The sequence below is a fragment of the Pteropus medius genome, unplaced genomic scaffold, assembly GCF_902729225.1.
Source record: "Pteropus medius unplaced genomic scaffold, Ma_sr-lr_union100, whole genome shotgun sequence".
Taxonomy (NCBI): domain Eukaryota; kingdom Metazoa; phylum Chordata; class Mammalia; order Chiroptera; family Pteropodidae; genus Pteropus; species Pteropus medius.
The window spans coordinates 2,904,111-2,922,265 of record NW_024353907.1 but is presented as its reverse complement, the minus strand read 5'-3'; the positions used below and the strand labels follow the sequence as shown (position 1 = coordinate 2,922,265).

General features: G+C 33.8%; 1 protein-coding gene across 9 annotated transcripts in view; it reads right to left on the bottom strand.

The window, feature by feature from the left end:
* Window positions 1-257: 257 nt before the first annotated feature.
* Window positions 258-18,155, bottom strand: part of KDM6A (lysine demethylase 6A) — a 197,075-nt gene continuing 179,177 nt past the window's right edge. For 6 of the 9 annotated variants that reach the window (XM_039851569.1, XM_039851564.1, XM_039851568.1 and 3 more), the window contains 3 exons: window positions 4,940-5,066; window positions 2,553-2,723; window positions 540-1,409 (listed from right to left, as the gene is read on the bottom strand). In XM_039851569.1, coding sequence (XP_039707503.1) covers window positions 1,383-1,409; window positions 2,553-2,723; window positions 4,940-5,066 — 325 coding nt within the window. In that variant the 3' untranslated portion in view covers window positions 540-1,382. Of the gene's footprint in view, window positions 1,410-2,552; window positions 2,724-4,939; window positions 5,067-18,155 lie in introns of all 9 variants that reach the window. The other 3 variants (XM_039851562.1, XM_039851566.1, XM_039851565.1) reach the window with 1 other exon arrangement.

Below are 18,155 nucleotides of genomic sequence, written 5' to 3'. Positions count from 1 at the left end.
AAATTTCAAAGTTGCCTATCATTAAAAAGTGTCTCTTAATTTATTTGCATCCTAAAATAGAGTCCTTCATCTGGATCTTTTGTCCATATAAAACGCTACTAAGTGATGTACAGGATTTGTTAAGCCCATATAACATTCCCTTTAAAATTATAAGTTCAACCACTATTTGTTCTCTATTATTATACTACATTTTGGCAGCAAATGTTTATTGGTCTGTCATTGCAGTAATTGCAACTTAACAATAAACCAGTCTGACATTTTAGGTCTTGAAGATACATACCATATATATTTCTTTAAAAATAATCATACTTTTGTAAGCAATACTTTACAGTAGACACCTCAAAATTCTACCATAGATGTGAAACTTAAAACAAGAAAATTTTAAGTTCTAAATCTTTATACATATATATCCAGATTTCTATATATATTATATATACATACATAAGTATATATAAAATATATATAATCAGATTTGAAAAATGAACAAAAACTGGGCACTGTACATAAAGTCTTTTTAAAACTCAAACAATAGAAAACTCTTTAAACATTAAACAATTTTAATAAAAGTTTCTGTACAATGCTAAGCAGTTTTATTTACACATAGAAAATGTAATAGGAGTAGTGTTTGAAATTACAGAACTCCTTAAAATTTCAATGGCAGGTAAATCTGGAAAAAATAACAGCATTCCATTCACAAATATTTTCAAGCAATAAATATGTATTTATAAATAGTGTAAATTTACATCAAGATTAGAAACAAAAATCACAAATCTGAAGTTTATTCCTTAGTCTATGTGCAATCCATTATCTTTGTGACTTGGCTGTTAATTTTTTAAACATTTTATTTAGGAACCAAAAGTGTAATAACCTCCATGGTTTCAAAACAAGACAGAAAAACATAAAAGCAGTAAAAAAGTTCCTTACCTAACTTTTCACATTAAAAAAAAGTTGATCAAAGAAAGCCTTAAAATTGCTAACTACACCTTACAAAGAAATGACCAGTTAGGCTAGTATTTTTTTCCAAGGAAAATTCTGAAGGGGGGAAAGGTAGATGAAAACCAATTCATCAGCCCAGAAATAGAGAAATATAAAAGAGGTTGTTTTCAAGTCAGTAGTCTGTATGATGTTGCCAGTTTTGTCAGATATATACAAAACATGGAAATTATTATTTTTTCTGAAGTACAGCTGATCAGCTTTATGAGAGTCCTGGAGTAAGAGCAGTGCTCTCCCCTGTCCAGCTGGTTGACACTCCGCACTTGGAAGGTTGCATAGACACAGTTTTCAGCCAGCAGCCTTACGAGATAGCTACAAAAACAGTGGTGCAGAACTGGGTTACTTCCTGAATAGCAGAAAAGATCTCATTTAATGTCCACGGAACAATATCAAGATGAGGATGGTAATGGAGGAGCCTGAAAATAAAAGTATATAGTATGTTATTTTGGTATACAAATTGTTAATAGTGTTCCCAAGCTCAAGGTTAAAAAAAGTCTGCTAATGAAGGTAGAAGAAATAACAGTTCAAGAAAAAGTCAACCGTCTGCTACACGATGTCAAAGAACAACTCCCCTTACTGCCTCCCACCTGACCAATTTTCCTAAAATTCTGAGACCATCACCTTACTCAGTTTACTCACATTTTTCTGCACTTCTTCACCAAATGGTCAAAAGCTCAAGAACGTCAAAAGTCAAGAATGTTATTAAGTTGACCATTTGTTTAGACTGCTTTTTAAAAAAATGGGCTTGTGGGAAATAATTTAACAAATCAATTATAATTTCATTAGTGATTGATTTCAGAACCTTTCTCAACTAGATAATACATTTTATTTAACACATTCCCCATAACTTTCTTATTCTTCAAGCAATCATGAAGACCATTCAAGAGAAAATATCAGGAGCTAAATTTCAGTTTCTGATAACATATGTAAGATAAACATACTGGAAGAAATCAACAATTCATGAATTATGTCTGTGTCTATTCATGAAACTAGTGATGTGCTAGAGTAAAATGTTTCCTCCTAAGCATCTGCTGTTTAAAATTTAAAAAACTGTGCAATTTATAAGTATATTTGAATTTCATAGGATTGTATAACATATCAGGAAATTAAGCTCCATCAAATATTCCCAAGAGATTAATACTTCTGGCAAGGACAAAATTTTAAATAAATACCACTAGCTCTAAAAGCATAAGTATACTTAAAAGCACATTTACTGATTTATTTTGTGGACACTAATAACCTGTATACACAAATATTTTATCAACTAAGATCAAATGACATAAAGAATATGATAGTGTTCATAATTTTAAAATGTAATTATTGTGATACTATTTAGGCTGGTCTCACCCAGGAAGAAAAGTGAAAAGGAAATATGCCAACCTCACAGGAATAAATACTTGGAAGTGAATTTGAGGGGGATATATGAATATTTCTTCATGCAATAACTAACAAGTCAAAGGAAATTTAAGTATTTCATTACCTCCTATTTATCAAGTGGCAGAACAAACTGCTGCTTCTCTATCAAGCTAACTACATACTCACATGTTAATTTCACTTACTAATGTAAATTGGTCATAGACTTGCATCAGGTCCTCCATCTTGTACTGTTCTAGCACCACAAAATTTTCCAGGTTTCTGCTTGTTTTTCGTGCACAATCTTGGCAATGCACTATGTAGGTCTTTTGAGAAATGCTCTCATTAGTGACAAAAAGCAGATCAAAAACCTCCACCTATTTTATACAAGAGAAAAAGTAGTCAATAAGGACAGTAGTATTTATCTATTGTACTGCTTTAATATACTCAAAGAAGTCTACTTTACATGGAATTGTGGATAGTTCTTTGGTTAAGAGGAGGCACCAAGACAAATATAGCTGTATTTGAGAATCTTTAATAGACCAAGTTTATTTTGCACCAAACCCAAAGACAAGGGTAGTAATGCATACTGAGGGGAATGACCTCACAGAATGACATACTCATTACAACCACTGGAAAAAACCTAATTCAAAAATTTAATAAAGGACAAGCTATTTTTGTTTTAAATCCAAAATGTTAGTATACAATCAGAGGAAAAGTAATCATCATTTTCCTTTCCTTCTCTATGATAAGTACTCATGATAGGACACTGAGTATGGATATTTGTCTTCCTCTACAGACTGAGCACCTCAAAGATGAAGACTAGACTGTTTTACATATCTTCTCACTTCCGTGGCATATCATAGTGCTTAGTACTTAGCCAAACCTCAAAATACTTGTTGAGTTAATACAATCTGTTTTACAGATGAGGAAACTGACAGGTAAGTGACAGTAAGTGTATAGCTATAAGCCTCATGTTAAGGAATCTGAGTACAAACAAAAAGTATACTCAGGAGTGCAGTGTAGTGTGATTTTAGAAAAAATACCTGTATCTTATACAGAAAGAATGATGATAAGTTGATAAGGTTCAGGCAGAATAAGGAATAACATTGCAGGATAGGAATCATTCTCAAATACTGGAAAGCTTATACATTCATCTTCGTGAGATATATAACATCTAATTAGACTCCATCTGATCTCCCAATGACTTACTTTGGCCAGGTTATATAACATTAAAATAGCCAATGGATTCAATCATTTCAAATAAAAGTCAGTATCAGAATTAGAAAATTTCAAGGTTTAGAATGGTTCATTTAATGTCTCTGGCTTTAGCATATCCTTGAATTTATTCATGAGTTCATGTCTTCTTTGAACAGTTATGTCAATCGAACTCCCAGAGTTCGCTATGCTTTCCATTAGTAACAATAGGCAACAAAATGAACATCATGATCTGATCTATAAAATTTGTGAGCATTCTTCAACCTGTCCCTCACTTCTGCCATTTAAGGAGTTGTCTTGTGGATTTTACCTTCTAACTATTTTAGAATTCCTCTCCTTCTTTAATATTCCTATTGCCAAGTTCTGGTCCAGGCCTTAAGGTAACAACTCTTAATTAAGAACACTGCAATGGCTTCCTATCTCCATCCTCTCCAATCACTTCTCTCTTTGAAACATATAGCGAAGTTGGTTGCCTGCTCAAAAACTTTTGATGGCTTCGATGACCTCAAAATAAATATAAAATCTCTTAAAAGTCATTCAAGATGCTCTGCTAGATTCCTTCCACCTAGACTTCTAAGTATAATTTGCATAGTCTATGTTCCAGCCATATCGGGCTAATTGCCCTTTTACGAATAGGCCATTCCATTTCCCATATTGTTCTTATAGCTCATAACATTCATTCTACCTCCAATTCTCATCAATTTTTAGCCCACTGAAGTCATACTTATCCTTAAAAATGGACTCAAATGTTAACATTTTTGTGAACTCTTATGCCAAGTCTAGAAAGGAAAATTAGGTCATCCCCCGCCACACCCACTGTTATCATAACAGTAAGACCGACTTTGCATTCATAAATCTCATGTACATTATAATTAGTTTATAATTTGTCTTCTGAATAGAATGGAAACTCCTTCAGAACAGGTACCACATCTTTATTTCTGCATCTCTTACAAGCCTTGGCCTCAGGAGATGATTGACCAATATATTGTGAATTGTACCAAAGAGGATTCAACATTGATCTGCCTGGAGCTATACTGAACTATATCCAGTTTATTGGCATCTGCCTGCTTCTGGACTGTTCCCAGTTTAAATCCCAAGACCAAACTTCTTGATAATTATTATCTGTTAAATGTCTACCAGATAAATAACTGTAGTAGATACTTTTAGAGTTATGTCATAGTTACTAAAGTAGTGTATCATTAGATTAAATTTTAATATCTAAGAAACAAGAAAACAAGATTGAACACAATGTCAATTTCAGTAAAATGCATTATGTAAAAGTATAAATACATTTAAAAAAAAAAACTAAACAGAAGCCAAAAGTGGAGAGGTAAGAGGCTTTATAAAACAATGGTGGATAAGAACAGTTACTTACTTCACAAATGCTACAGTAATGCGCTGGTTCTTCTTTTGTCCTCCCATGCCATATAATCTCTTTTCCTGCAGCTATGAGAGCTTCCCTCAGTGTCTGACATTGCTTCAGGGTTCTTAGAAGACAATACCTATTTAGGGGGGGAAAAATTATTTGTGACCAACAACTGAATATTGAATATTTTTATTTTTTTTGACTCTTGAATATTTTTAGCATAAAAGATATAGCATTAGAAATAATGCCAAGAGATTCAGTTCTAATATCTGTGACTTCATTTTTCTTTTGTCAATTTCTCAGATATTCTCAGATTTAAAAAACAAAGTTAATGCTTAGCAGGTCTGATAATGATAATATTAGATCAGTTAAAGTTGAGAATAATTTTTTACCTAAATATAAAAATATAATGATCTAATATACAAAACCTGATTCTTTGCTTAAATATAAGCTGTTAATTTTGGCTCTTAATCTGGGCAAGTCAATTAACCTCTTTAGGAGTCAATGTCCTCATCCTTAAAATAACAGGTATGAATTCCAGATCTGAACTGCTATGATTCTAGCAAGACAGAAAGCCACATTATTTCTATCAACACTAGCTAGACACTCATAAAACAGCATCATCTGTACAGCTGCTTTCAAAACGTTTGAGTCTATTAGCAGAAAACCATTTATGGATTTAGTCACTACACAATACCAAATTGGTTTCACAACAGCACCAAAGAAGGAAAAAAGACATTTAATTCCAGTACTTTAATTTGAAGATAATATAGGGGAATCGTTCACTTATATTAACACAACTGAACTCTTCTTAAAATCTGTATCTTTTCTAAACTCATACTTATGATGCTAATAATATAGTAAATTCTCACAATTTGTGCTAATTTTCCTATAGTTTGCTGTCATTACTTGGAACTGTTTGCTAAATTCTTTTACTCTCCTGTGAATCACAGTGGCTCAGGTTCTCCATTTGAACAAAGAGGTTGGACTAGATGATCTCTTAAGGCACTTTTTGCTTTAAAATTCGAAGACAATGAAAATATCCTAAAGAAAAGGAAATGGGTTTAGCAACTGAGTGTTATTTGAAAGCAAAGGTCTTGTCTGTTTTATTCATGCTGTCTATACTCACTGCCTACGACAGTGCCTGGCATATAGTAGGTGCTCAATAAATATCTGATTATTGAAAAACTAAAATTTAAAGTATGATAATAGCATATTTAATTTCTTTAAATTTATTTCCTTGCTATTTTATAAGTTATTAGGTTAAAGTTTGTTACTTATCAGAATCCATGTAAATTAAGCCAGGGTAAAGAAGATGACTAAAAATATATGTAATATTTGTTAACTTATCTAACAAACATAAAATGGTATCAACTTTATAGTTTTAAGGAAAATGCATTAAATATCGTACTCAAAGAATTTCTCAGTTTGGTTTTGGCAAGTCTTGTGCATTTAACTTATTTAGAAATAATGCTTTAGACTATGGCTGCAAGTCAAAGCTAAGAAAGCAATCCCCATCCTCCACTCCCGTGTGTTTGTGAGTACGAACGTGTTTGTGGTGTGCCAGGTGAGGTAGCAGTAAAAATTTAGATCATGGCAAAAAGAAAGAGAATATAATTCAGACTTATGCTATTGATTCTTGAACAGTACCTGGTCTTCCCACTTTTCCCTTCCCATGTCCCATACAATTCACCTCTGAAGGCACTGATCTTACTGAACAAGTTTTCCAAACAGGCTTCATAATAAGGTCTCTTTCATAGGAAAATAATGCCTACAACTCTGAAGATACCTCTGGAAGACTGGCAGATTCCACTATGCTCCCATGTGGGAAAACAAAAAACAAACAAAATAATGAAACAATACAATAAAAATAAATAAAAAATAAGGACCAGAAAAGAGGGAGGCATGGTACTGGGTACTTCACACATATTATGCCACTTAGGCCTCTTAATAACCTATGCAGGAGGCACTATTACGTCCATCTTACAAATGAAACTAATGCTCAGAGAGGCTAAATTTGTCTGATGTCATAAAGCTATTTTTTAAGTAGTTGGGTTAGGGTTTTGTAAAAGCAGAAAATCTCAAACTTTTCCTCACTATCTTCATATTGCATTCTCTTCCACATCTTCTTACCCATTCCCTGTTGTCTTTTGAAGATTAGATTCAGTCAGCAGTTTTTCCCTCCCTCCCTTCAAACACAGAGGCTTGGTTCTATGGATTATTCCACTCTTTACTCAGTGAATGAACTTTCATCTCCAATGCTACTGACTACATTGGCAGTTTATAATTGATAATTTGCTAGTTTCATCTAGAATAAGACAATATACTACTTTCCTGCAAATAATAAAAGGTTAGAGCTAGTGTTGCTATTAAATACTAAGCCATGACTATTCTGTGTCTGAAATCATGGCTCCAGAATTTTTATTCAGTGTGGTACTGGATACTGGAATCTTAGAAAACTAACAGCTCTATTAATCTGATCTGACATGAATAACCAAATTGTGGTGTCTTCCTTGTTTTTAACATTAAAATTGTTTCTTCCCATTTTCAAAAGGTAGCAGTTGGAATAGGAGAATTGAGAGAGACAGCCTGTCCCGGAGTACACAGAAATGAACAGGTCCTAAAGAAAAGATCTCATTTAATTGAAGGGTAGGGAAAAATAAATAAAAAATAAAGCGATTTAGAGAAAGGATCCTAGGGAAGACACAGAGATAATATTCAAGACTTGACTTAACAGTAATCTGTTCTGTTTTGATTAATCCCAGATTTGATTTTATATGAAGATAACATTTGAGTATTCTGAAGAGCTAAAAAATAAGTCAAACAAAATTAGGGTTGTCATTTCCTCTTCATTTTAGTTTTGCTAAGTTTTAATAATTTTGCCTTACAGCAATTAAGAATTCAATTTGTTAAAAACAACATAATAAATCACTAGCAAAAAGTGTAAAAATATAGAAGATATACTGTTTTTAATAAATGCATTTTAGGAACAGGGTCAGAAATGACTTCAGGAGACAGAGAAGCAGAGAATTCTTTGACTTTTAAGGATCATGTGGTTTTAGCACCCGAACCCTGTTTTTAGCTATTTGGGTGAAAAGACTACCACAAAAAGGCAGAGAATATTAAAGACAGCTCTGGCTTAGAATAAAACCAAGCAAAGGCTGACTGAGGGCTTAGTGTATTTGAGGTTACACAGTAGAATCTAATCTGCCCCAAAACTAATCTGCAAAAATGAATCCTAAAGAAAGATGAAATTTTAGATAATGACTTCATGTATGGGATAGAAATGAAAATATTCTTGAATTATCAGAATAAGAAAACTGAAGACGATGATGACAAATGATCATAAATCAATACACTAGGCAAAGATAAATAGGCATAGTATGCCATGGATGCTAAAGAGAGGGAGAGCTCACCTTCAGGTGAGGGGAGGCAGAAAAAACAGTTTACATAAAGAAGTTGTCAATTTACATGTGAGTAGAAAGGAGAGGTGAGAGGAAGACACCTTCCAGGCAGAAGGAATATCATAAGTAAAGGTAGTATGGGGGTTACTTAGGAAACAAACAACTATTCTTACAAGATACAATATTAGAAAGATTCAATCTTGGTATGAGGTTTCTGGGGCAGGAGTATAAAGGAATGAAGCCATAGTAATATTATATTAGGATGAAGTTAAGACAACACTGGGGATTTCTCTGCCATTCTGGGAGCAACTTGACTAAACTGCCAAAGTTTCCAAACATGAGTGTGGAGACAGATGAAGCATGGGTTAACTTGATATGTCACTTTTAAAGTCTTTATAGTAATAATCTCAGCCATTAAGTAGTAGATGGTGTATAAATTAAAGTATACCAAGAGGTGCCTTGCCTTGTATAACCCCCTTACTGAAAGAGCCATGCAAGGAAAGTAAGCCAACACATGAGCCCTCTTAACACACTTGCCTTGCCACCTGTTACTCCAGACTCGCATTCCCTAGGACAACAGTTGAGTGTCTAAATGTATGACATCTAACAGTTTCATTTAAATCAACCCCATGGCTGAAAATCAAGGTCTCAGTCAATGATAAAATGAGTATCTTAAGAATTTTAAACTCTCCGATGGAAAAAACACGCATGAAAGCAAATTTATGTTAACCGTGAGAAAGCAGAGTTTTAGAATTTTTAGATTTTGTTTGCTCAGTGTTGTCACCAATAATTGTATATTTAACTCAAGAGTGTATTAGGAGTCTCCCTAGGACAACAGCATTAGGATTTATGCTAACTATGGACTGCTCTTCATGACTATACCCTCTTATTCAATTATTAGGCCAACTGGCTATGACCAGAGCTGTAGAACACCTCATTTATCCATTTAAAAACGGGAATCAGGGAGAAAAGGAAGTTAATATTTAAGTTTGCTTTCATTTATATTCAACACCTCTGTGCTTGTGATAAAGTATATAATATGTATACAGGGTAACAATCTATAGTATGTGGAAAAAAGGAAAACAAAAATATTGTTAGTTCTGAAAAAGATCTAGTCTACAAGTGTCTGAACTTGCCAGATCACAGGATTAATCCAGGACATTGTGAAAGAGATTCTCAGGGTTCTTCTCACAGAGCTTTAAATTTACTTGTTAGAAACAGCCTAGAAATCTATTTTAATCAGACTCTTGAGTGATTCTTATGATTAGGCAAGTAAAAACCAGTGCAAACCTCTTACTTCATAAATGACAAAGTTGAAAACAATGTCTAATATTTTTCATTAGAAAGATACAATTATGAGCCTCATTTTTCAGAAAAGGAAACAGAGACTAATAGTTTTAGAGATTGGCCCAGTCAACAGACAGAGAAACTAAGAAGTGAAGGCAGAATGGACTCCAAATAACTACATAATATTGCTGTGCCTGTAACATTTCACTGGGATATTAAATAGCACAGAATCTAAGACCTAGAAAAATTAAAAAGGCAAATAACAGAAACACAGCAATCACACATACACAAAAAGCACAGAGAAAGTACACAAAGTATTAATATTGTGTATATAAGATGATACTTTTAAAAACTGAAATATAAAAACTATAAGATGGTCGAAAGAAAGACAAAATGATATGACAAAAAATTAAGTTTCTACTCCTCAGTATACTACTATCTGATATGCTCCTCCTAAATCTAAGACTTCCTAATGAATTTTTCTGAGAAAAATGGGCTCTCTGGCATACTGTATTTGACATTTTAAAAATGAACTGAACTACTTATTATCATGGTGATTTAAGTGGAACTAACAAAGTAGCTGTGAAGAAATCAGAATTTCCAATATATCAATAACATACTATCAAATTAATGTGCTAATAGTCCAACCAAAAGGATTATAACAATTTATACCATATTTATTGGAGTTGGCCTTATCTACTATTGTGATTAAACCATTCAACTGCATCTAAAAGATCTATTTATTCTGAAAGCCTGTTATCTACAGGAAAATCTAATCAGTACCAATAGTATCCAGAGCTCACTTGCTGTATTATCATTTGATTTCTTTCAAGGGTCCTATTAAAAGGACTACTTCAATGCTAAAACATAATGAATGTATAAGTCTTAGGAAAATGAACTAAAAAACATCCTTGGCACTATATAGGGAGAAAATATAGTGCCCAAGCAATCTATCTCAAATATCTGAAAATTGGAATAATGAATTTGCAAAGAATGAGGGTTTCTCTTAGCTCTCAATGATCTAGCTTAAAATTAAGATCAAAGGATAAACACTGTATACTATGATGAAGACGGATAAAAAGTAACAATAATCTCCCTACCCTTAATTTGAAGTTTTAAAATGACTATTTGGTAAAACTTCATTCACTCGGGAAATATCTATGACATAATATATACCGGAATGGGACAGGGGTTTACCAAAGGTAAACATCATTATTTCTTTTGAAATATGTATAACCCAAATAGAACTATGAGAAAATAAATCTAGAATATGGAACTCCGTATAACACAAAAGTATGCCTTCTTTGAAAAAAAAATAATAAATCATGAAAAAGACCCTCAAAGATTTAAAAGAGACTGAAAATATAATACTACATACTGAAATCAATATGAACCTTTATTCAATCTGGATCAGGGGTGGTGGGGTGCGGAGTAAGAGCTAAAAAAAAGACATTTTGGGGTAGTTGAGGGAAATTTAAATGTAGACTGTGTATTAGCTGATTACTGGTGAATTTCACATTTCTAATGTATAGTATATGGTACTGTGGTCATATGATAATATCCTTATTCTTAAGAGATGCACATTGAAGTATCTGGGATGACATGTCCTAATGTTTCATATGACTAAGCCAAAAAAAATGTGTGCACATGCTGTGTATATAGAGGTGGTTAAGTATGGCAAAAACTTTATCTGATGATTCCATATAAGGTTATATAGGTATTCATTGACTATTCAACATTTTTTGTAGATTTAAAAAATTTCAAAATAAAACACTGGAGGAAAAAGTATAAATGAGTTTGAGGGGGGCATGTAGCAATGTGTTATATGCAAATTTTAAATATTTTAAAGGAGAATAAGATATAACATGGAAAAACTGTCACAGTTCAATGAATTAAAGGAAGAGATTAGTAGCTTTATACTTACAGTCTTCCTTGATTCGTTTCTCTGTGTGGGCACTGCTCTTCTTTAAAAATAGCTAATGGTTCAGAAAACTCAACAGCTAACCGGTAGGGCTTAACCCTGAGAGACACTTAGAAGTTTGGTCTAAAGAAGGAGAAACTGTTTGCTTGTAATATATAGGGTATGTGTAAAAGCTTCTGTTCATTTAAACAGTTAAAGGAAATCAAACGAGAAATTATGCACTGAGTTTCCACTAAAATTTTCCTAAGGAGTTAGGCTCTGAACTTTTCAATTCAAGTTCACTGCATTATGAAAGAAGTAATCAAGATAATGAATATTCTTTGACTCATGCTAATGTAGGAGGTATCTGGGAGAATGTGAAGTAGAGTATGAAGATTAGTGCATTTTAGTAAAATAGCTACGATGTAAAAATTGAAAGAGATTTACTAAACGACTTAAAGGACATTATGGAATTGCAAGGCTCTAAAAGACCTGAACTTGAAAGCGCAAAGGAAAAAAAAGTGATGTTAACTTGTTTAACTACAGGTAATTCATTCTCAAAATGATAAAAAGGGATGAAAGCAGGTGACATCAGGAGATAACTCCATTTCCCATTATTAAATCACTGAGTATAAATACAGGTTCATAATCTATTTTAATCTCACAAAATTTTTCATAAATTCATTTAGTATTGAAACTTGACCTGGGACTTTTTATAGTTTTCACTTAGCTCATCAGGGTGACAGTTTCAATGCAGAAACATTAATGTGTTTGACTCCAGAGTACTGCCATAGACCCTGCTGGGAAGGTAATATATATTATAAATGTACTGTATTACCTTACTTAAATCCAAAGAATTCTGAATACCAAAATACATTTGACCTAAGGGATTTAGGATAAGGGACTGTGGAGTTGTAGGACTACTTCTGTGAAGCCTTCCTGAATGTTCCCCTCTCTCATAAGTGCCTTCTACTGTGCTCTCTTGTGTTTTTTTTCATACCAATTTTTCCACCATCAGAGCAAAGACCATGCATTTGAATGTTTTGACTATTTCCTCACTTATTTTAAGTGCCAGAGAAGTGACTGGATCCTTTGTCACCTAGCACAATACCTGAGCACCAACTTAGTTCATAATAAATATTAAACAAATATGAAAGAATGAAAAGAACTAGGTAGAACTGTCAGTGAGTGGATGAGAAGGCACAAGGTAAATTTTGCTTACATTCTTTTCGATTGGGTAGACTTATCACTTAACTCTAAAGATCTAAAAATCACACATTATAGATTCATAATATTTAAGAACTAAAAATAATTCAGGGAGAAGGTTAAGGAAGAAGACTATCTTTGCACATTTTCTCCATTCCACTTCTTACATCTAGCTGATATTTAAAAAAAAAAAAGCCTATAATTCATATGGTCAATGTATACTGAATTAATGCTTTACTAAAAAATAATTCAGAGGAGAAAAAAGAAGGTATAAAAAGTGTAGTTCATACTAAAGGCAGTTTAAAATACCAAATAGAGGGGTAAAACTAAATAAAAAATTCAAGCACACATCTAAAGGCAGCATTGAGAGAAATGGCTGCCAAGATAGGTGGGCCTCAGATTTGAGGTACAAATGGGGATTTTAAAGAAAGTTTACATTTGTGACTTAATATGTTTAGAATAGCTGGTTGCTGGTGACCTCAGCAAGAGAAGTGACATGCACATATTGAAGGTAGAAGGCCACACTGCTATGGATAGTGGAGTGAACAGGAGATGAAGAAAATGACTTAAAGCAGAGGGAAGGAATAGCCAAAGAGAACCATTTCTTCGAAATGGTACAAGCCAGAACAAACCAATTCCACTTCCCTTGCTGGCAGGATACTAGATTTGAGGACCAAAGCAAAAATGTGGATGGATACAACTTTACAGCAAACTCCAGCATGTGAGAAAAGACTCCCTTCTCTATTTCTGTAACAGTATATTCTCCATGCTCTTTTGACCTTTACCTAATTCATTTATTTGCTTTTCTTAAATAGACATATTCTTGCAAGTTCTGTCCCCAACTACTCTCCTGCTTTTCCTCTCAAAGCAATCACAAATCACTAGATAGAAGACTCCCTAGTCAGTCAGCTCTGACTTTCACTGTTCTCTACAGTTCTGTATTTCCGACAGCCTCAGCTAAACAGCTCTATCCAACAATTTTACTGGCTCTTTGAACTTGCCATTGCCCCCAAATGAAGTCCTGTGGCACAGATACATACAAGTGGCTTTTACATAAGACAGATATGGGCTCTAACCAAGTAGGTGAACTTGGGATGCTGAGAGGTATAAATAAGATACAGTCTGGGAAGCACTTTGCTCAGTGCTTGGCTAAGTACCAAGTTTAATTTATTAACTAGCATTATTACTAAATCACCTATAACCCAAACTTGAAAACTCAAAGTTATCTTTGATTTGCAATTCTCTCTTATCATCCATAAGCTTATTCTACTTATCTAACTGCTAGAAACTAGATCTTTATGAAACCCAAATTAGATCATATTAGTTAAAAACTCTCCAATACACCAAAACTCTCCAACAGAATAGCCTTAAGTATGGCATGCAATACACAATATGACACTAAAGACTTTTACAACTATATCTCATCCTACTACTCATCACACACATTGTGCCCAAGCCAGAAGGTACCACCCACTGTTGTCAACATACATATAGCAGAGTTGTGTCATACATACATTTAAACTCATGCAAACATACAATATGAGAAGGTAGGAAGGTGGGCAAAGGAAGTAGGTGGTAGGGAGAGAATGAGAGCAGAAGAAAGAGAAGATGAATGGAGTAAATATGCATTTGCTGTTACTCTAGGCAGTTAGAATTCCTCTGAACCCCTCAGTGTAAAAAGCTTACCACGCTGAGATGATTTTAGCAGTTAGTACAGCAGGGCTTCTCCACATAAGCCAATTAGTTTTCCTGGTGCTCAACTGAAGAAAAGGAACTTATTCCCTTACTAGAGGAAAATGGGACTATGTTGGACTGAAGGAGACATGGTATGTTAGTTATGTATACTGTCACTTTATGGATAAACTGAGAAACCTTTCTGATGATGCAAGAGTTTGGTCTTAAGCTGGCTCTAAGTGCTATTCCTCTCTTCTCAACCTACCCCTCCACAACTTCACATTTTATACAACATATCTGCTACCCAGAATACACAGACATCTCTTGACTCCCTGAATGTAGAAATAAACCAGTGGATCTGTCATTTGTTATTTCTTTCAATCTATTCATTTATATGCATGAACCTGTACTTCAAGACAAGACTTATACTAGGTACATATACACCATACACACTACACACACCCACACCTCTTGTCAGTGCCTAGCTCAGAGCCTTACATCCAGTCAGTAAATATTCATTAAGTGAAAGAAAGCACAAATGAAAGAAAGGAAGCATTGTTGGCTGGCAAAAAGTACATTTTTAGCAATAGGTGAATGACTGTATTTTAAAAAGGAAGTTTATAGTACATGGTTCCATAGTGTAGCAGCTAGCATGCCTGCTTTTACATGCAAGAGGTCCTGGGTTCGTGCCCCAGTAGAGCCACTGTCCATAGTCTATGGCTATGCCACCCCGAACAAGACCGATGTCTGATCTCGGAAGCTAACTAGGGTCAGGCCTGGTTAGTACTTGGACAGGAGACCACCTAGGAAGACCTGGTGCTGTAGGCATGTAAATAATAATAAATAATAAAAAAATAATAAATTTAAAAAAATAAAAAGGAAGTTTATAAAGCAAGGCCTAGGGGTCTGGATTTATGATTAATATTTTCAGTCAGTGTGATGACAAAAAGAGTTTGCTAATCACATCTCATGACAACTCAAGCTGGGAGTAAAAGTGTTAATATAATATGGAATACAATCAAAATTCAAATGATTGGACATTTAGTAATGCAGGGTAAGAACGGAGTAAGGTAAGTTTGTAAGTGCATTTAGGTTAAAAAATATATATGGAAGGTATGAAAAGACCCAAATTGTGTGTATCCAATTTCAAAACAAGGCAACTTTATAACAAAGATGAAGCAAATGTTAATGCTCAATGTTTCAAATATTAAGAGGGATAATGATAAATTAGAAGGATGGAGGGAATAGATGGAAAAGATGACAAAGAGATTTTTAAATTAATGAAGACCAGGTAGGAAGAACAGACTTTGACAATGGCATTTTCTCTTTTCCCTCTTACCCACCACCCAATCTATAAACATGTCTTGTGTGGCTCCACTACAGTCTTTAGTTTGATCCCTCTCTTCAACCCTATAGGTAAATGTCCAGGTTTATGTGTCCTGTTACAATTATCTTCTAAATGCGTCCCCACACACTTCTAACCTTGCCCCTCAGAATCCATTCTCTACAAAGCAACGAGATGCATTTTCTTAAAAGTTTAAATTAGAAACCACCTGCTGTCTACTTAAAATCCTCTAATAGTAACTTGAAACATCCAGAACTAATTATATAAATTTCTTACCAGGTCCTAACAGTCCATGTCCAATCTGGTTCCTGTTCATTTCACTGAGTTTACTGCTACCCCTCTTTCCTTCTGCTATGGTCACACTGGCCTTTTTGTCCTATAAACATGCCAAAGTTCTTCCCAATTCAGCCATCACTTGTTTCATGTTCTATTCCTAGATCTTAGAATGACTGACTCCATCTCATTACCAAGGACAAAACTCATCTCAGATATCTTCTCTGACCTCTTCAGAAAAAGCAACACTCCCATCCCACCTCCATATTATTATTTATCTTATTCCTATTACTTATTAGCAATTTATTTATGTCTGGAGGTCTCTCTGTCTTGCTCCGCTAGAAATTAAGTTCTCTGAGGGCAGGGATTTTAACTTATACACCACTTAACTATCATCAGTGCCTAGAATAGTGTTTGCCACAGAGAGATGGTTCTCAAAAACTTGTTGAATGGGATTTACTCTACGTAATCCCCAATGTATTTAGGGATTTGAGGCCAAATGACAGGAAAACTTTAGGTCGATTTGTAAAGAATTATAGTGAGGTAATGAGAATGTTCAAGAAGTTGCTAGATGACCACAAAATATGAATGCTACAGAATGGATTATTGCCTTAAGTAGGAGTTTTGACTAAATGACCTTTAAAATCCTTTCCAACTATAAAATCCTAACCTATCCAAAATGTGAGTCAGTTTCAGCCTGTATAGCTGTTCCATAAATGATTTCTACACTGTACTATCCCTTTACTTTCAGGTGATCTGAATTAGCCTCTGTTTTATGTGCCTATCTTCAAATTACTAAACATCTTTAGAGGCTAGATAATTTTGTCCCCGAAAGTAACCCTGAACTTGCTATTCAGAGCCAAGTACCATTCTGAGATACGATAGGATAAATCGACAGACAACCTCTATACCCCACTACCAATTACATATATAGAATGTGGTGCCTAAGACCCAACTTTTTCAAAGATTTGTACATTACTTGCTATGATTTATTTGTTTTTTGTTATCTTTTGCCTCTTCCTACCACTTCTGCCCCAAACTAGATAAAACAGTACAACTGATAAAGTACTGCAGCATAAAATAATCCATAGGCATGTTACCTTGGCCACACAATTTCTGTTCAGATAAAATTTTGAATTTAGGTTTCAAATTATTTTAATAAGCCAAGATTACTTTTAAAAGACAGTATTTTAAAAACAACACGTGCTGACCAAATTAACATAGCTATAGGAGAATACTTAATGTAAGTATTATTTTAATAAAGACAAATTTATTTTATCAGTGAGTATGTATAAAGCAGTGTATTCCAAAATGAGTTTTTAAGATCAATTTTTCAAATGTTACTGGTTAAACAAATATCAGTTTTTGAGATCAATTCTTCAAAAGATACTGGTCAAATAAATAGGTTTGGGAAATACAATACATTATAAACCTCCCCATTCATAAAACTCACCAACACTTTAGTTTTTAAAACATTTTACAAAAAATAAAAAATAAATAAAAGACGTGAACTTTATCTAATCCAGTATTTCCCGTATTTCTTTGACCAGAATTCCCCATCTTTTGGGGGTGAGGGTAATAGTGGCAGATAACACGGGTTAGGGAAACACTGCTATATAGCATCGTTTGAAAATATTACAACTAAATAGATTTACAAAATAGCTAGGACAGAAACTGTGACAACAAGAACCTTAATAGGATATATGTATTCAAATAACTTGTATTACATTTTAAAGCTACTAAGAAAAGGGACAATTATAAGATGGATGATTTAATGAAAACAATAAAAAAAATTAACATTTTAGTCAAATTCCTATATTAAATGCTAATTTCTCTGTACCAGCAATTATTTTGTGATGGCATTCCTTCCCCAATACTAAGGGTAGTTTTTCAATATTACAACTAAAGTTCTCCTAGGAATCAGCTGGTTCAGAGAATAGTTGGGAAGCACAGATTTGTCAATCTATTGGTTTAAAATCATTTGTGCCTTTGTTCCTCTTTACACCATAGTGTAGTGACTATTTGGAAGGGAAAAATACTCTTAACCTGTGGATTCTCATATTACATTTTGCTAGACTTCTGGACCATTTTGTTTTGTTGTCAACAGAATTCTACAGGGGGACAGAGGAAGTGGGG